This window comes from Lissotriton helveticus, chromosome 4_1, assembly GCF_964261635.1.
Source record: "Lissotriton helveticus chromosome 4_1, aLisHel1.1, whole genome shotgun sequence".
NCBI lineage: Eukaryota > Metazoa > Chordata > Amphibia > Caudata > Salamandridae > Lissotriton > Lissotriton helveticus.
The window spans coordinates 429613268-429633964 of record NC_136063.1 but is presented as its reverse complement, the minus strand read 5'-3'; the positions used below and the strand labels follow the sequence as shown (position 1 = coordinate 429633964).

General features: G+C 43.3%; 1 protein-coding gene across 2 annotated transcripts in view; it reads left to right on the top strand.

The window, feature by feature from the left end:
* The first annotated feature begins 2700 nt into the window (after positions 1-2700).
* MTDH (metadherin) overlaps positions 2701-20697 on the top strand; it is a 448308-nt gene continuing 430311 nt past the window's right edge. Inside the window, exon 1 of one of the 2 annotated variants that reach the window (XM_078686988.1) lies at positions 2701-3266. In XM_078686988.1, coding sequence (XP_078543114.1) covers positions 2922-3266 — 345 coding nt within the window. In that variant the 5' untranslated portion in view covers positions 2701-2921. The remainder of the gene's footprint in view (positions 3267-20697) is intronic. The other variant, XM_078686989.1, reaches the window with a different exon arrangement.

The window sequence follows — 20697 nt, the reverse complement described above, 5'->3', positions numbered from 1 at the left end:
CCGGCCACTCCTTAGGGCCTCCTCAGATGGTGCCGCCTCTGTCACCGATAGTTGTCGTACAGCCCATGATGGGGGACTTGGGTTCCTGTGATCTCGGCCTCTGTTCCTTTTTTGGCACACGGAGGAAAAGTGGTTGGGTATACCACAGTTGGTACAGGTTTTCCCCTGCACTGGACAGCCTTTTGCCGCATGCGGCTCATGGCAGCAATATCCATATCTCGGTGTGGATGTCTCTGGCTTTTGTTTCCGAAATGAATCCCCCTTGGATTTGATTCTGAGGGCATCTGCCCGCTCCGTCTTGATGGCATTAGTCCACCCCTGGGGTTTGGTGAGCGCTTGGTCCATCTCATTCGCTCTGGCTGTGGACAGGTCATGAGTCCTTGCCAGTATTAGGATGTCTTCGAATGCAATCTTCGGTTTGCGTAAAATGAGGCCTCTCAGGGGCTTGTCTCGACATCCCTGGATGAGCTACGCCCTGATTTCCTTTGGTTGATCATCTTTGGTGTATGTGCTGGCGAGTTCCCGTAACCGGGCGTAGAACGTGTCCATCGACTTCACTTCCCTCTGGTGGGCTTGATGCAGCTTAAAACGTTCAAAGTCTCGGTTGAGTTGGGGGTCGAAGTGGGCGTTCAATGCGGTCACCGCTGCGTTATAGTCTGTGGCCGCCCCTGTGTTAGGTAAGTGCTTAAAAAGTTTAAAGATTTAATCACCAGCATAATGCAGCAGCAAAGACCTCTTTACAGCTTTGTCAGTCTCCCGGGTGGCGACAAAGTAATTATTTAGGAGCTCAATCCAAATTTTCCTCCAGTTCGCTGAATGGCGGTAACACCCCTGAGACTGCATGTTGAAAGAGGGGATGGGCAGGTGCTGTGGCGTGTTCATTGTCCCCCATGACGGTCTTAGGCGAGTTAAATGGGTAGAAGATGAGCCTGCGGTGCACCCTATGCTATTTGAAGTGAGCGAGCAGTGGCAGCAATGTGGAGGCCCAATTGGCCGGGCAGAGTTTGGGTAGGCAAGCCACTGGTTCACTGTGCTGGTTGTGTGGTGCCAGGTGGGGGCGTGGCTTAAGTGCGTTGTTTGCGCAGCAGGATATGAGGCAGGGAAGCGCATAGCAGCACAATGTTCCCTCTCTTGGGCCTGTGAGCAGCGTGGCGGTAGGGTACACTCACCTGTTGAACTTGGCTCGCACGTGTGTGCGATGTCCCGTGGCTCCAGCCGATGAGCGTTGCACCCGGCTACAGGGGGCGGAGCGGCTGGTAGAGAGCGAGGGTCACGGCCCTCCTCGTCGCCAGTGTAGCGGCGCACCTAGCAGTAATGGTGGGGCCCGCTATGACCTGCGGGTATGAACGCTGGTGCGATGAATACACACAACACACAGTGTATTAGTGCCGGAAGTACAGCCCCGAGCGAGCGCTTCCTTTTATTTACCCCACAGGCCACGCCTAGCCTGCGGATGACGTGTGGGGCTCCTGAAACAACAGGAGCGCTAACCATTACAATAGCTAGGAGACTTTTCAATTTGGCAATGTACATGTGAGCATTAAACTGCACTACTATCAGTGGACACTTAAGAGAATGCAGCACGTCAAATGATCCTTTTAGGATTTCCTGTTTCTATGTGCCCACTCTATTCTGCTCTTTTTGGTTTCTAGCCCTGAACCGCTCCATCAGGGCAGCAGTGGGCGCGACGGAAAGAGGAAGGTCAAATTTACTATTCTAACTTCAGTCAAAGAATATTTGGGGAGAGAGAAACTTGCGCCCAAATATTCCAGGAGGCGTATTTACTATTCTAACTCCAGTCCTGGAATAATTTGGGGAAAGTTATTAATTCCCCATGTATTTTTAGGAAGGGCTGACAAGTAGTAATTTTATATTCGAAAAGGTGCTGGCATAAGGGCGCAGCTCAGGGCAAACAAACTAGGAATACCCCGATTTACACATGCTTAGTTTTTCCAACCCTGCCCTTCTACGTCCGTGCACGTGGCTACTGCCGAATCCCTTCGGCATATGCAAACGTGGCATAGGTGGGAATACGATCAGTTTTACTATTCGCTACACGGCAGATTTCGCTTCCAAGAAAAAATATATTTATAAATTAAAAGCAGACGTCATGAACTCCAAAGAACACGTGGCATTCTGTATACTCTCATTCTTTTAAAGATGCATCTGGCAGGTATTTAAAAATGTAGCTTTCAACGGCGAGGTAAAGACACGTATGACTTTCTCTTTCTTGAACAGTCTCAATTAAAGTTCTGTTCCGAAAATACCACAAAAGTGGAGACGTGCAAAACGATCACAGAGTCAGAGGTGTCGGCCATCTTGGAAAGTGCATGTTTAAAAAGTATACAGAAATTTGAAAGGAACTCATTTCAAAAAGATGAATATTGCTTTAAAACTTAGAATTATAACGAAAACGCGTGGAGGTGTATGTAGAAATGTTACTGACGCATAGGTGGTATTAACACATGTAGGCTAAGGGACTTTTCCTCAATTGGGAGCTTGTCGAATTTCAAAATTAAATTATATAGAAATAATCATAGCTTGCGGTCCCCGTGGCAGGTAGCTGCACATAATGTTCTTTAAGCATGAAAGCAACGTCTGCGTGCAGCAAAAGCTGCTAAAGTGCACCTCGAGCACTAAGACCAGGGCTCCTTTTGACAGGTGGTAACTCTTCTTCTATGTTCACAGCGTCGTGTCACTGGTCCATTCCATAGACATAGAAGGGGGACAACGCTATTCGTGAGCCTCCGGCCTGGTACAGGGGTGGAGTGGTGACGTTGCGCTGCCAGAGCCGCGGCCGTTGAATGTGTGACGCCCGACAGAGGCAGTCGCCTGGCTGGAGCTCTCATCTCCTCTGTTCTCCGTGTACCGTCTCGCTCTTCCTGTACGGGATGTATTAGAACCCTCTGGGCCTCGCCGAGATGGACGCCGTTGGAGTCTGGCAGGAAGCGGCTCTAAAGCAGGCCGAGCTAGCGGCCCAGCGGCTGCGGGAGCTGCTGGGCCTGGGCCTCGGGTTACTCCACAGTGAGCTAGGTCTTGACCTGGGACTGGAACCTGCTCGCTTCCCTACCTGGGCTCTTCTGCTGGTGCCCGTGCTGCTGCTCAGTCTGATATTCTTTGTCGCGGCCTGCGCAAGCAGGAGGAAGAGCCGGGCCAGCCCGGCTGAAGCTGTCAGCGGCGTCAGCAAAGTCCCATCGGGGTCCAAGAGCACCAAGAGCGAGGAGGCCAGGAAGAAGAGCAAGAGAAAGGGCCCCGAGAAGAGTAAGGTGAGTGTCTAAGACGAAGGAGCTTTGGTACACTTATTTAAAAGAGCCTCCTTTTCAGGAGTATTAAGCATTTATTTTTGGTACAGATATGGCTAGTTTTGTATGTAAATCTATTCTTGTAGTGCAGTGTATTTCAATGGGACTTTGAAGGTAAGAGCCGGTTGAAAGTCTCAGGGCCCCAATTGCAAGTGTAAATGGGAGCTGTATCTCTGCAGTAGTACTCTTGCTAGGATGTGATGATGTGGGGGCAGTTTTGTCCTGCCTTATTGGTTTAATGGGTCTAGGCTAATTTGGGGCTACCTTATTGGTGTGATGGATCTAGTAAAGGTAGTCCTAAACGTTCGAGAGTGTTAAAGGCAGATTTTTTTTGGGGGGGGGGGAAGGCATAAAAGCAACTGGCTTTTTTCAGTCGGAGCAAATGGAATTTGTTCTCCAGTTAGCTCATTTGCTTCCAAAGATCCACCATTGGACAGTTATTTTGGGTGACAGTGAACATGTTTGACCTAGCACGGGACGAGGCCAGTCTTCTCTGGATGCTAGCGAGTGGCACGGCTGCTTTCAGGGGAGGAGGCTCATAGTGGAATTCCTAACAGTCCATGGAAATCCAATCCGACCGGTGTCAGGATGCGTCCCCTCTTTAAATGCGCACCAGGTCATAGGTGTTTCAACACTAAAGTTTCCTATCTTTCCTCCTTACACTCCTTTCACTCTCAAAAGATAAAAGTAAGGAGTAGCTACATAAGCTGCAATATAAGCATGACCTCCGCTACTGCTGGCTAACCCTGTAACATTACTTGTGATTGTATAGGGTACATAAAAAATAATAAAAAAAGAAAATATAGCTGTACCAATCCCTAAACGGACAATTGCAAGCTCTGCTTAACAACCCCCCTCCTCACCCTTTATTACCCCCTAGTTGTGATGCGCACATGTTTGATTCAAAAATTAGGTAAGGGTTAGTTAGCGAGCATGTGAAGGATTCCTGCGGTTTACCCTTGAGTGTGGCAGATGGGAGCATTCCACTCTCAGGCCTTCAACAGTTCGTCCTCCTTTAACTCGATTCCAGACCAGGATAGGTAAAATGGATGTAGTCCTCAGCAGTGTGCAGTCAGCAGTATGTCAGCATCAGTGGTCTCGTCAGGATTCGGGTATTTTTACCATTGAATTTGAGATACCGTCGTTCTACTTAAATTTAGGTGAGCGAGCCAACAAAGTAGCACAGAACCGAAATGTCGCCTGCCTTGGCTCTAAGAGCATAGGCCAAGTCATGGAATTGTTTGGAATGCAAGTCATACAACACCCATCATGTAAGCATAATATAAAGGCACTTCGAATTTATAAATAAAAGAATTGGCAACGGCAGTCGGTCCGGCGTTGTCTGCCAGACTTTTGGTAATTCATGCTTTTTGTAAAATGTTATTCTTTGGAAAGCTGCTGGGTGTTTGTTAATCTAAAAAAAAAAAACGTACTAAAGGCAATAAAAAATGTGGGTCCATAAACGCACACACATTACCATAGTACTCCCTGGCACTTAAGGATCTGCTTTGTATGTGGATGTGCTTCTTGTGAAAGGGCAGCAAGCTGTAATTCAAAGTGAAGTCAGCCAATGGCTTGAATGGGGTGACACACTGTCCCATGATGCATGCTTGAGTGGGTTGGAGAAAAATATGAATAACAACCACAGAAAAATGGATGAAGTGTAGCCAAAGACCATTATAACACACACCATTTAGTAAAATCAAAATGTCTTGGCTAATACAGACCTAAAAAACAGACAATCGTTGTGCTGTTGGCTGCGAGCCTCTTGCCTTTGAGAAAGAATGAAGGGTAGAAAGAAGAAATGAATGAAGGCTGGAAATAAAGGAGGAGTGAAAGCACAAAAGCCAAGCATTTGCAATGCAATAGGTCTCGCATTTGTGAGTGTTAGAGCTATTGACGCTGTAAATTACAATGTCTTTTGTCCATGTGTTTTGGTTTGGAATGAAGTGGATGTATGTAGTGTGGAATGGAATTGTGTGGGTTGGATTGGAATTGTTAGTTCTGGAATTGTGTGTGGTGGAATTTTGTGGTGTGGAGCGGATTTGTGTTGTGGAATTATGTGGCACGGTGGATAGATAGGGATGAGAGCTGCACAGAACAGATAAATAGTATGGTGCGGAGTGGATTTGTGTAGTGTAATTATGTTGCATGGTGTGCAGTGGAATGATGTCGATGATAGTTTTGTGGTATTGAGTGTGAAGTGTAAATATGGGGATTAGTATTGTGTTGTGGAGTGGTATATAGGGGAGTTTAATTATGTAATTTGCTGTTGAATGTTGTGGCATGATGTGGAATTCTGTGGTGTGGTTTGGATGTATGTGATGCATTGTGTAATTGTGTTGTTAAGTTGATTTGTGTGGTTTGTTGAATTATGTGAAATGGAAATGTGTGGTAAAGAATGAAAGTTAATTAAAAAAACACATGACACCTGCCACTGTTTATCTAAATGTAGCTTAGCAGAAGGTGTAATGAGGCACAGCCGCAATCTTGAGATTTGCTTTTCAAAGTTTCCCAATTCATTACAGGTGTACACGAAATTCTACTGTTGACATTTATAGAGAAACACATGGGCTATGGCAGATGTTTTAGAGGGCCAAAACGTACTGTCATTTTTTTAAATGTAGGGGCTTCAGATCAAATTCACTGATACCGAAGGTTTAAGGATTTTAAGCTACCATGCAACGTTTAAAAAGTTATGTCTGGAGTGTTGGGGCAAATTGATAAAGCAGGGGCACGAATGCAATAGCAGAGGCCTCATGAGCAAGAGGAAAACATTGGTTTATGTGCATTTCATTTTTTATTTTTCACCCGCCGATCTCCCAGTCTCATTAATATACTTTAAGATGTGAAAGTGATTAGGGTTGCCACACGCCTAAATTTGAGACAAAGGTTTAGGGAAGTTATGCCAGCCCAGCAGAGTATTGCTAATGCACACTTGATGATAGAACGTTTTAGATCTTTTCTGACTGCAAGTCTTGAACATCCCCCAGCAACCAGAAGAACACCTGCCACCTGACTGAATTAGTAAAGCTATACACAATAAACGTAATTTCAGGAACTTAACCCACTGAGTTACGTTAAATACTCACTAGCTAACACTGTGGTAGTAAAGAAGCTTGCCAGTAAGAGATCCCAAACTATATTTCTCTATTATTTAGAAGCCTGGAGCACTCTACAGTTAAGCCCAATGCCATATAGTAATTATAGTTAGTAAGTTGGGAGAGGGGGTTTCAGGAGCTAGAGCAAAAATAACTGTGACAAATGTCACACCGGACCCGTTTGCCACACAATGGTTAATATTAGATATGAGCAGGTAGTCTGTTCAGGTGGAAGGCCGACTTAATAAATAGTACTGAAAGAGGATTTGGCCCCGTAACAGTGGGCTTTGACAGTTGCTCAGCCCCCCGCCAACCCCCTCTCCCTACTCCTTCCAGTTCCTCTGGTAAGCTATGTGGAGGCAATGCCACATCTCTGTGCCAGAGTTCCGGTGTGCGCGACGTCCTGTAGTGCTGATTTTCAAGAGGACCAATCAGTGTAATAGTCGCCCCCAAAGCAGAGTATGACGGAAACTCTACTTGCCCGCCCCTCAAGTGTTAAAAAACCCAAACACAAGCAGTGACGGTGGGAGGTGGTGGTGAGGGGATGGCACAGGGGAGATTAAATGGAGATTTAAAGGAACTGTAAGCAGCGAAGAGCAGGAAATCATGAGGGCGGCTGACTTTACTTGGCTCCTCAGGCGGGGTAATAAAAACACGCGCGCGGTGGAGCCAAAGAGGAGACGCCCTGCGGGCGCGCACATGAACTGAAACCTAAATGAAGCGCGCGATGGGAGCGTGTGAAGCAGAGAGGAGACGCCATGCGTGTGCACATCGCCTGTCCGGGCGCGCACATGTTTGGTCTCCCTTCGCGCACCAAACCGACAACAGTAGGCTTGCCAAGGCAAAGTAACGCATGCGCTGCGTTCGCTAGGCGAGACCTAAAAAATGAATGAAGGATGGAAAGAAAAGATAGAAAGATAAAGCAAAGAATGAAAGAGAATGAAGAAGGTAAAAAAAGGAAAGAAAGGAAATATTGAATGAAAGCAAAAAAGAGGGTTAAAGAATGCAAGAAAAGGAATAAAGGAAATCAAGAAAGAACGAACAAAAGGAAGGAATGAAAAAGAAGGAAAGAAAGAACAGAAGGAAATTGTATGAAAGGGAAATAGGAAAACAAAGGAGTTAGAAATAAAAAAGAAAATAAGGTAATTACAAAAACAAGTGTTCCAAGTGCTGCAAATTAAACATGATCAAGGCTGTTTTTCTTCCTGGGCAAAGTATGTTAAAGAAACATTGGTGAAATTGAGCCTAGACTAAATGTGTTCAGAATTGTCTGCTTATGAATGAATTCACAGGTATAGTATCGAAGCTTCAACAACTTACTACAAGACAGTTTCAAATGAATGCAATTTGTCATGCTGTGAAACGCCAGCAGTCAGATAAAGGACGCTTCAAATGGAATTTACAATACCGTTGTTGTCCGGAGGTAGGTATTGATAAAACGTGGAATGTAGCCTCTGCTCACATTTGCTGTAACGCGCCGTGCTTTCACATCAGACTCTAAACACAAAGGGAACATCAAAGCAATAAATTAAAAACAAAAACATTGGAATAGAAGAGAACTAGGGTGTGTGGGGGATGTGCTCCTTGTGAAAGAGCAAAATGCAGTCACTTAAAGAGAAGTTGTCCAGTGGCTTTAGTGTGCCAAACCCTGCCCTATGCTGAATGCTGTAGTCGATGGAAGCAAAATGTGAATGACACACCAACAAACCAATAGATGAAAAGAACTGGCTGAATTAAGTATGTGTGTATGTATATCACTTAAAAACCAAAGGTCACAAGGTTATTATAGTTAAGAAATAGAATTAAAAAACCCGTAGAAAATTCACTCAAAAAAAGGAATTGTTACTTGGAGGTTTTAGTGAGGTTCAGATTTGACATGGCCAGTGACATCACTGATGGGAACTCAAATGACTTTCCATAGAACTACTCACACACCCATTCACCGACCCATACCAGTACTCACTCACTCACTCCTCCATAGAGCCACTCACTCACTCGTACAGCCACTCTCACAGCCATTTATTCACCCATACAGCCACTCATAACCACTCACCTGTACAGCCAGTCACATAGCCACACACTTGCTTATTTACCTAGTCACTCACGCCGCTCACTCACCCACCCATACAGACTCAACACAGCCACTCACCCACCCTTACAAGCACTCGCACACTCACAAACCCACACAACCACATACATGCCCATTCACACACCTATACAAGCACTCTCCTACCTTACTCACCCAAATAGTCATTGCCCACAGACACACACTCCAATACAATCATTCACACCAACTCCTTTAAACACTCACTGAAACAACCACTCTGCCACCCATATAGCAATTTACACACCCAGCCACTCACTCATTCAGACACCAACTCACTCATTCATCTAGTCACTCACTCACCCATACAGCCAGTGACACACCCACCCACTCGCCAACTGTCCCTCACACACCCACACAGCTACTCAAATACCTACTTCTACACCCATTATACTAATAGATATTCACTGATAAAAACAATGATTACAGGGACGTTACAGTTAAGCTCAGGTTTCACTCTTACAAAATCATTTAAATTGAGCAGAATATAGTGAGCTAACTGTAACTCGTACCCCCGCAATGCACTGCTTATGACTTCATATATTACATCACTCATGATATGGGAAGTGACATCACTGATGACATCACTGACATCATCCAGTGACTGAGTGTTTACTGACATCATCCAGCAACTGAGTGTTTTTTTTTTTTAACGTTTCAGTGTTAAATACACACCAAGGTCTATTGGTGAATCAGTGGATGTATAATTTTCTGTATGGGTGATTCAGTGGGTGTGTGGCTGACTACAAGTGAGTGATTGTGTCTCAGTGAATGTATAGAGGAGTGACTGGTTGTGTGAATGACTGTATCAGTCTGTCAGCTGGTGTCTAAGTGGCTATATGGGTGTGTGAGTGGGTATGGGAGTGGCTGTATAGATGAGTGTTTGGTTGTTTGAGTACCTGTATGGGTGAGCATGTGGGTGAGTCAGTGGCTGTGTGGATTGGTGAGTGCGTATGTGTTTGGCTGTGTGGGTGAGTGAGTGGATGTGTCAGTGGTATATGGGCGAGTAACTGGGTATGTGAAAGACCGTATATGTGAGTGATGGGGTAAAGGAGTGACTGGGTGAGTGAGTGAATGGGTGAGTGACTGTATGGGTGAGTGTGTGCTTGTCAGTAACTATATAGGTGAGTGAGTACGTGTTAGTATCTGTATGAGTAAGTAAGGGTGTGTGTAATTGTATGGGTGAGTATGTGGCTGTGTGATTACTGTATCGGTAAGTACGTTTGTGAGTACCTCTATGGGTGACCGACTCAGTGTGTGAGTGGCTGTATGAGCGAGTGGATGTGTGTGGATCTCTGAATCAGTGAGTGGGTGTTTAAGTATTGGTATGGGTCTGTGATTAGGTTTGTGAATGGTTGTTTGGGAGTGCGTGTATGAAATGTTCTATTGGGTGTGAGGGATTTTGTGGATGATTTAATCAGTGATGTTTGAGATCTCATCAGTGGTGTCACTGACTGTCATGAGTGATGTATTATATGAGGTCATAAGCAGTGCATTGTGGGGGTGGGAGTTCTAGTTAGCTCAGCTAACTAGAACTGAATAATTTTACTATTTCTTAATGAGTTAAACCTGAGCCTAACTATAACGTTCCTGTAACATTCATTTTTTTTCAGTGAATTTCAATGGTTTGAGTAGTAATTGCATTTGCAGAGTGGTGGAGAAATGCGCCTGGGCATCAGACCAGCTCTCAGGTCTTCATCTGTGTAGGATTTACCAGGAGGACTTATAGGCCCTCCAGCCATAACAAACATCAATGTCCCAGGGGTGGGCACCCCGGGACATTGCAGGAGTCGGCATTGGAGGTGTGGCGGCCCCCAGGCCCTCTATTGCTCTAGGAGGGGGGCCACAAGACCCCCCTCTTTTGTCATTTGGCCCGGGCAGGTGGTGGTCCTTGAAGCTATGTGGTTGCTGTAACCACCCCCTGCATTCAAGCCCCAGGTAGGTGTCGGTCCCCTTGGCTGGGAATAAACCCCGGGAGGTGGTGGTCCCTGGGGAAGTGGTGGGAGGCCATATGAGCCTCCCCCGCATTCATTGTTAAAGAAGTTCAAGAAAAAATTTTCCACAGCGGATCAAGCAACCAGCACCTCTAGTTTCCAACGTCCCTTAGAATATTCAGTTTTGTTGTGCTGATAACCTCCAGGACCTGCTGCGGTTCAGTCCCACTGGAATTCCAGAAAGAAACTTTGAAGAAGAGTGGAGGCAGCACCAAAGACGAAGTGACACAGGACCAGAGTTGTATCAAAAATATATTTTTCTTTTTATTTTCAAATTTTCAAAGTGCACAGGACAGCCAACGCGTTTCGCTCCCCAACCGTGGGAGCTTCGTCAGGGCTGAAAACAACGTGAGATAATACACATATTAATGACATGTGCAGACAAAAAACAATTACAAAAAAGACATACAAGTTTAAAACCTCAAATCAGGCTTTCAAAAGCCACAGAAAATGGCACAACACCTGAAAAGACCACAATGGCAATCCTAGTATCAAGAGGCATATTACCCCACTTCGAAATATACATACAGAAATGCTGGTACAACATGGAAAGACCAATAATCACAATGTGAAAAAACAACAATTAATGACAAGCCATGTATCACATCTAAGATTTCTGGAAAAACGGTAAATATGAAAAGTAAAATAAATCAACGTTCAAAAGAGAGAGAGGGCAAAGGGAGCCAAAAAGGAAAAAGTTCAAAGTTAAAGATACACTTAAATAATGAATGGGCAGGATGTTTAATAATAACCCGTTATAGAGAATACACAAAAATACTGAGCCCATGTATTAGCAAAGTATACATTATAATTCTTACCAAAAAAAATATATATTGGATGGTTAGTCTAGCTGTAGTGCAATGAAGTTGACAAAGAAGCTGGCCAATATTATAAAGAGCAAGCTGAAATAAAAAGAAAAAGTAAGTATAAAGATAAATACGGATTTGTTGGGTCCTCGAATAGAAGACAATTCAACTATATACTCGTCAATATTATAAACTGCAAGAACACAATATCTGATCAAAATATATCAGAAACGAAAATAAGAGATGAAGAGGTTAAATCCTCAGGTAAGAAAGAATTTAACCAAGATGTCATCAATCCTATATAATAATGTAAAACAGTATCTGGTCAGCCTAGGCCCCTGATCGATACTAGACGGTGAAAAAACAGAAAATAATTGAGACAATAGGCACCATGAACTCTTCATAATGTATAGCCCCAAATCGTAGGATTAATGAGTGAGAGGCAAAACATCAAAAAATGAAATGAAAAAATCCCACGTATCCTCGCCTAGTGCAAAGATTCCAAATATCAGGAATAGAGGTGTAAACAGACGTCACGGGCCGTAAGAATGATATCGCCAGTTGAGAAAAAATAATTACTCATTTGAATCTAAGAGGAAAAATAGAAAAAATGTCAAAAGAATAACGACACACAGACAGTAGAACCCAAAGAGCAAACAAGCAGCAGAGTCTGCTGGTCTAGGTTTTATTGTGTTTCAGGCCAAAGTATATTGTACAATGATATGGACCCAAAAGGAATACATTTAAAAGGACAATAAGGGACGAGGGGGTGTTAGCAGGGAAAAGCTTTGGAAGCAGGGCGGCGACCAATCTTAATTGTAAGAATTAAACCATTATGAGGGATAACTCACATTTCTATTCTGAGTAGGCTCGGTGTAAAACGATGTATATGCAGTCCATGGTAAGCTGCTAACACACTTGCTAGAATAGATAATAAGAAAAAACATATACCATGCAACCGTCTACCAACTGAGTGAGCAAAAACTTAAGTCTAACTTAAAAGATAAACAAACTATAAAAATACTCCCTAACAGTCTCAATATGGATATCCATATACCCAGATAAGCACGATTATAGTAACCCAGAGGCAACATGAAAGAAATGTTAACCCGCACTATATGATTAGTATGCTTCCGGAATATACATTCCCTACTCCCCCAGGACAGAGCATGCTCAAATAAAAATAATGCTTTCAGAATCCAAGGCATCTAATGAGTGTATAAAAGCGAGCGCATTTAGAATATAGATGCAGCCGGCTTCTGGGTACAACACACCAGCGGAAAATTACCAACATATACAAAGTGAACGTTTAAAAAAGGGGGATAACTACGTCGCCCGAAAAATATAACAGGGACTAACTAGGCTGTACGTAGTTAACAAAGCATGTTTTAACCAGCGCTTACCTCCAAGGTTTCGTCTTGTGAACACGGCCCGCGACGGATTCTATTGAACAGAGTCTGTGAGATCGGATCTCGTTTTAAGACCCGCGCGGCGGTCACATGGTCCATGATTGAAACCACCTGAGTGTCAACGGGGAAGTCAGCATACCTTCCAACCCTCCACCGAGCATTAAACAAGAAGGACAACAATAATGTCCCAGGATGGGGGCCATGATGGAATCATCGGGTATATCAGAAAGATAGTGCATACATAATAGCTAACCGAATATCGACAAATCCCGAGTAAAATATTTATCAACATTAAATGAAAAACCGGTAAAGGAAAATAAAGTAAATAATAGAAACAACTCAATAGAATCGTTATTCGCTATATGCCTTGTACTAGATGGAAAAGGGGGGGGGGGGGCAACAAGTGAAAAGCGAAAAGCGACGCAAAAAGGTGGCGGCCATGATGAAATGTTATATAGTCCGCTGGGGGATTAGAAAAGATGATTGAATGAGCGATTCTAACCGACCCAAAACAATATCACAATTGAATCTGAACTTACATTGCACCATGTATACCGTAAAATCAAATGTGCAAAAGCCCAAAAGGATAAACCCACAAATTCAAAGGAGGAGACAGACAAGAATGAATTAGGTAGAGAGAAAACAGTACAGTGTGTGTTACATAACACATGATTAGTTCAGAGAATCTATTCTCGATCACTCAAAGATAGAGATATGTCAATTAAATCAAGTTATAATACAGCATAAAATTATGATTCACATAAAGAGGAGTATTTGACCAAGTGTGTTTAGTCTGAAGGTAGAACCAAAAATACAAAATACACTACAGGAAATGGTGCATTTCATTGTCAGAATTGTGTCCCTGGTTAATGGCTTGTAGACGACATATCCATTTAGCTTCCTCCCTCCTTAGAGCGAGCTCCCTATTCCCACCTCTTTTGTTCGGTGGGATGTGTTGGATCGCATGGAACCAAAAGGTGTTATCATTGACATGATCAGAATTATAATGGTCCATTATTGGGTGTCTGATGTCCCTGTTAATAATTGCCCTGCGATGCTCTTCATTGTTAAAGAAGCCCTGGTGAGGTGCTGGTCCCCCTGGGTATATTTAGCCGCAGGAGGACGGTCCAATGCACCCCCCTCCATTATTGAAAAATGCCCCCAGTACCCAGCCCATCCGCGAGCCGATAATGAACGAACCCCGGCAGTAGGCTCTTGGTTTAATCTGCCGATCCTGTCAAAAAAATTAAACTTCTTCTTTTTTTTTTTTTTTTTTGTGCCCTGTGATGTTTCTGTGGGACCCATTCAAGAGTTATAGGGTTTCAGGGTGTTTCTACCCTGCCCCCTTTTTTAAACATTTTTCATGGGACTCTGCTTCAAGCCAAGTCCTAAGATGGCTCCCAACACTTCCTGGTTGTAGTGTTGGCAACCAATCCAATTTTGTCTAATCAAAAGAGAAGAGTCACTTGTCCTGCATAACATTGGGTATGCGGGAACGGTTCTTTCAAGTCCCAATAAAAAACCCTCATGCACGTGTTGAATGTTGGTAACGTTGAGCGGTATATCTTTGTTCTCCGCTTTCCCTCACATGTTTGCATAATCATAGGGTTTAGTGGTTATGCAACCTCCACCAGGAGGAACTACCCTTTGTTAAAACAGTAGTGACCAGTAATGGTGCTCATGATATAGTGAAGGTGTATTAAAAGTCTCTAGGTTCCAGACCCTTTTATTTATTCATTCTGGTTTCAAGAGGCAATAAAATTAATGTAGGTGATTTTGGAGTTATTATGACTCATTCACACTAGTAAAATGGTGTAGGTCAACATGTTTCAGCTCTCAGTCGCCGGATGGTCGGGTGGGCTTTCTTCCGGACCAGGGGGTGAAGTGTATAAAAACGTGAGATATACTCCTAAGAATTACTTAGTGTATCAGTGTTGAGGAACATCGTTTAATGCGGTTCCTAAAGGTCCTAAGGTACCTGTGAAGATAAAAATTCCTTTAACAAACTAAACAAAGGGAGGGGTTCTTCAGGTTTATACAAGACTTACGATTTGGTACATTTATACCATGGACATATAAAACACACTGGTGTAGCAATTAATAAAGTAATACTTCTAACTCATCTCCCTATTTCTTGGGCAGGGTCAACTCACTCATGTTTGGCAAACGAGGCATGACTTCGTTTTTAATGACATGCCTAATGGCGGGGTGGTATCTCCTATCATGCATTCTATGTTGGAGAAGAATACATGATCTCTATTATGGCAGGCTTATGTAGATATTAAACGTTTTCGTTTTGCATTTCGGTAATCACAATCAGACAGTTGAAGGCACATTTCATATACCTTCAGAGGAAATTATCATACACGTTCTAGTTTACTTCCATTCTTTTAGCTCATAAGACTCATACATCAGAAGGAACTGTGATCCATTATTCTCTGGCTCAGTGTAATGTAATTCGGTAATCCGAATCAGACAGTTGAAGGCGCATTTCATATATGTTCAGAGCATACGTTGTAGTGTACTTCCATTCTTTTAGCTCATAAGACTCACACATCATCAGAAGGCGCATTTCATATACCTTCTGAGACGGTTTACATACACTCATTCAGGCTCGATATTGTACATTCAGATCGAGAGGCTCAAAGTTAAGAAGGCGTATTTCATGGACCCTCAAGGGCGGTTCTCTTACAAGCAATGTAGGGTACATTCACACCATGCGGAGCTCCGTTTCGTGTCCGCTCATACCACGTACCTTTGAACGGTTTAATTCAAACCTCATCGGGATTCGAGTGGGTCAGCGGGGCCTGCTGTAAGGACAGGTTATGTTTCAGTTAATGTAAAAGAGTTTTAAATACGTTACGGTTTTGTCGGCGTTGTGTCTCCCGCTACCTGCGGTTACTCCGTTAATCAACTGGTTCTGACTCTGCCACTGACGGTCCCAGAAACGGTATTGCTTCCGGGTTCATGCAGTTATGTACGAATGGCAATGTGAAAAGACAGTGTTACTCATAGTCTTTTTTTCTAGTATTACGGTCGTTTTACCCAATTTGCATTGTGTTCGATTTGATTATTATAACGTTCAAATAAATACCCCAATGGTCATATTCTTTCAGTTCTCGCAATTTACAGTGACCCATTGTGATCTTAATTTTTCAGCCGAATCTCAGAATGGATTTTTGGGTCTTTATTCTCGCTTTATTATGGACTCTTTTGAAACGGTCTTATTTGGACATCCCAGTGGTTTTGAAAATTGTTCTGAGTATTTCTTCGGCTCTTACTCCGATATTATAGGATGGATAGTAGACAGCTCTTTTATTTTATTTTAGTTCGATTTGCTCATTGGGTGGCTCATAGCCTGTTAGCTACTTATAAATGCTCCCCCATGGAATATTGTCATTGAGTCCTTCTCGGTCAGTTCCCAGTCTGTGCACCCATCTCTGTTCCTTTTCAAAAAGGATCCTTTCTGCATTGTGGTCTCTATTAGTTAATGTTTCCAGAACAACCCACTCCAGGTCATTGATTGTGTGTCCTGCTTCCAAATAATGAGTAGACATCTTAGTAGTGATCTTTTTACATTTGATATTACTTCGATGTTCACATAGGCGTTGCTTAACTTCTCTACACGTCATGCCAATGTAGAGTTTTTTTACATGGGTATGTGATCATATAGATCACATGCCTCGTATTGCAATTAGTGTGGTTCAATAATTTCCATCTAAAGTCTGGCAATAGTTGTATTTCTTTTGTGACCTTAGTTAAGGGACATACAGAGCAGGAGCCACAAGGGTAGTGTCCAACCACTGGGCCGGTATCCCATGGTGAATTTGTAACCGCTAGTGGTTTTTTCGGAGGGGGTCTCGTATGTACCAATATGTCCTTAAGGTTACTGGTTCTTTTGTTTGCAAACCTGGGTTTGGGCCACTGTATGTTTGCTGAGGTTAGGATTTTCCAGTTTTTGTTTACGCTCTTCCTTAATTTATTACTTGCAGGCCCATAGGTGGTTACACACGTTAAGATGTCTGGTTCTTGTTCTCGCAGTGTCGGTTCAAGGACCCCATCTCTGTTTTGATTCCGTGCTCTTTTCTTGCATCTATCAATGATTCTTTTCGGGTAGTTCCTGTCTCCAAGCTTTTGTCCAAGGTCGTTCGCCTGTAGTTTGTCTTCATTAATATTGCTACAATTCCTGCGCAGCCTCAGGAACGGACTGTAAGGGAGATTCTCCCTTAGCGGTCTGGGATGGTAACTTTGGTAAGTAAGTAGGCTATTCTTGGACGTTGGTTTGTAAAATGTCTTGGTCTGTAGAGTCATGCCATCTACATAAATGGTGATGTCCAGAATGTCCAACTGTTTATTGTTGGCTATGTATGTGAACTTAAGCCATTCATCACGTGTGTTGATCCAGTTATGAAAGTTTTTAAAACTCTCCAGGTCCCCTTCCCAGATTAAGATGACGTTGTCGATGTATCGGCGCCAGAATAGTATCTGATCGTGATAGGGATTGATGGGGTTGTTGATGTGCTTTACCTCGAAGTTACTAACATATAGGCCTGCTACACTTGGAGCAAACGTGCTCCCCATAGACGTACCATGGCATTGTTGGTACATGGTGTCATTGTACTTGAAATAGTTCTCAGTGAGAGCCATCTTACAGTATTCTAAAACAAAATGCCTGGGCGTCTTATGGTCCCAGTCTATGTCGAAAAGAATGGTCTCTAAAGTTTCCAGAGTCTGTTGTTGTGGCAGTGTAAAGGCTTTCGACGTCAAGTCCAACCAAAATCATATTTTTTTCAGAGTAGTTGAAATTTTTTAGGAGGTTAAGGAGGTCCCTTGTATCTTTTAGGTAAGTTGGTGTTCTTTGGACTATCGGTTTTAGGTATTGATCTGCGAATTGTGACAGTGGTTCTAAAACTGAACCAATACCGGAGACAATGGGTCTGCCTGGTGGGGGGATACGTTCCTTGTGCGTTTTTGGTAAGGAATAGAAATAAGGTATCCGAGGGTTCATAGTCTCTAAGAATTCTGCCTCCTTTTTTGAGATCCAATCGTTAGTTTCCGCTTCATTCACCATTAACATGATGGTCCTTTGTAGTCTTGGTGTAGGGTCCATGTTGATCTCTATGTAAAACTTTTGATCAGATAATAGATCTAAGCATTGTTGGTTGTAGCCATCTTTCGATAGGACTACCCCTCCTCCTTTGTCTGCTTGTTTGATTATGATGTCACCATCATTCTTCAGTTAGTTTAACGCCTGTTGTTCGGCTCTTGAGAGGTTCTGGAAAGGTTTGTTCACGGTATCTTTCAGGTCATCTATATCTTTCATTACGGCTTGTTCGAAAGTCAATATCCTGATGGGTACCTGTGAGTTCAGGGGGCAGAAAGTGGATTTTTTACATAGGGTGGTATCGCCATCCGGTGTCTGAGAAATTTGGTTACTGAAAAAAGATTTTAACTTCAGTTTACTGCAGAATTCTGCAACCTCGCATTTCATTTTAAAAATGTCCAAGTTTGGTGTTGGGACATACCCAAGGCCTTTATTAAGGACCTTTTCTTGGTCTTCCGTTAAGACTTTGTGAGGTTTACAGTGGTTTCTCTACGGATGGTTCTGACTGGAGTGGGGATGATTTTTCTATCAATCAAAGAGGAAGAAATCGCAACAGGAGAGGTAATCGACGAGGCTGGAATTATTGGCGTAAACCGCAATACCCACTGAATCCAACGATGATTACCTTCCCACCTTTCAACCCTCATTTTCAAGGTTGGGTAGACCCATATTTCCATGGTCCCCCCCCCCCCCCCCCCCCCCCCCATGAACCAACAGATGCAACAACCAAACTATCAACAAGGGCCTTCTTTTTTAGGGAGAGGCCAGAACAACCGAGGACCAAGACAAAAAGGTGTAACCTGGCAGGACCAAGCTCGACATGTACAAACCAGGAGTGTGACCAGAGGAAAAGCAGGAACGAGCGCAACATCCTCATAGTAAACCTCACAGATAAAGTCTTAACGGAAGACCAAGAAAAGGTCCTTAATAAAGGCCTTGGGTATGTCCCAACACCAAACTTGGACATTTTTAAAATGAAATGCGAGGTTGCAGAATTCTGCCGTAAACTGAAGTTAAAATCTTTTTTCAGTAACCAAATTTCTCAGACACCGGATGGCGATACCACCCTACGTAAAAAATCCACTTTCTGCCCCCTGAACTCACAGGTACCCATCGAGATGTTGACTTTCAAACAAGCCGTAATGAAAGATATAGATGACCTGAAAGATACCGTGAACAAACCTTTCTAGAAACTCTCAAGAGCCGAACAACAGGCGTTAAACGAACTGAAGAATGATGGTGACATCATAATCAAACAAGCAGACAAAGGAGAAGGGGTAGTCCTCCTATCGAAAGATGGCTACAACCAACAATGCTTAGATCTATTATCTGATCAAAAGTTTTACAGAGAGATCAACATTGACCCAACACCAAGACTACAAAGGACCATCATGTTAATGGTGAATGAAGCGGAAACTAACGATTGGATCTCAAAGGACGCAGAATTCTTAGAGACTACGAACCCTCGGATACCTTATTTCTATTCCTTACCAAAAACGCACAAGGAACGTATCCCCCCCCACCAGGCAGACCCATTGTCTCCGGTATTGGTTCAGTTTTAGAACCACTGTCACAATTCGCAGATCAATACCTAAAACCGATAGTCCAAAGAACACCAACTTACCTAAAAGATACAAGGGACCTCCTTAACCTCCTAAAAAATTTCAACTACTCTGAAGAAAATATGATTTTGGTTGGACTTGACGTCGAAAGCCTTTACACGAGTCTGCCACAACAACAGACTCTGGAAACTTTAGAGACCATTCTTTTCGACATAGACTGGGACCATAAGACGCCCATGCATTTTGTTTTAGAATGCTGTAAGATGGCTCTCACTGAGAACTATTTCAAGTACAATGACACCATGTACCAACAATGCCATGGTACGTCTATGGGGAGCACGTTTGCTCCAAGTGCAGCAGGACTATATGTTTGTAACTTCGAGGTAAAGCACATCAACAACCCCATCAATCCCTATCACGATCAGATACTATTCTGTCGCCGATACATCGACGACGTCATCTTAATCTGGGAATAGGACCTGGAGAGTTTTAAAAACTTTCATAACTGGATCAACACACGTGATGAATGGCTTAAGTTCACATACACAGCCAACAATAAACAGTTGGACTTTCTGGACATCACCATTTATGTAGAGGGCATGACTCTACAGACCAAGACTTTTTACAAACCAACGTCCAAGAATAGCCTACTTTCTTACCAAAGTTACCATCCCAGACCGCTAAGGGAGAATCTCCCTTACAGTCAGTTCCTGAGGTTGCGCAGGAATTGTAGCAATATTAATGAATACAAACTACAGGCGAACGACCTTGGACAAAAGCTTGGAGACAGGAACTACCCGTAAAGAATCATTGATAGATGCAAGAAAAGAGCACGGAATCAAAACAGAGATGGGGTCCTTGAACCGACACTGCGAGAACAAGAACCAGACATCTTAACGTGTGTAACCACCTATGGGCCTGCAAGTAATAAATTAAAGAAGAGCGTAAACAAAAACTGCAGAATCCTAACCTCAGCAAACATACAGTGGCCCAAACCCAGGTTTGCAAACAAAAGAACCAGAAACCTGAAGGACATATTAGTACATAAGAGACCCCCTCCGAAAAAACCACTAGCGGTTACAAATTCACCATGGGATACCCGCCCAGTGGTTGGACACTACCCTTGTGGCTCCTGCTCTGTATGTCCCTTAACTAAGGTCACAAAAGAAATACAACTATTGCCAGACTTTAGATGGAAATTATTGAACCACACTAATTGCAATACGAGCCATGTGATCTATATGATCACATGCCCATGTAAAAAACTCTACATTGGCATGACGTGTAGAAAAGTTAAGCAACGCCTATGTGAGCA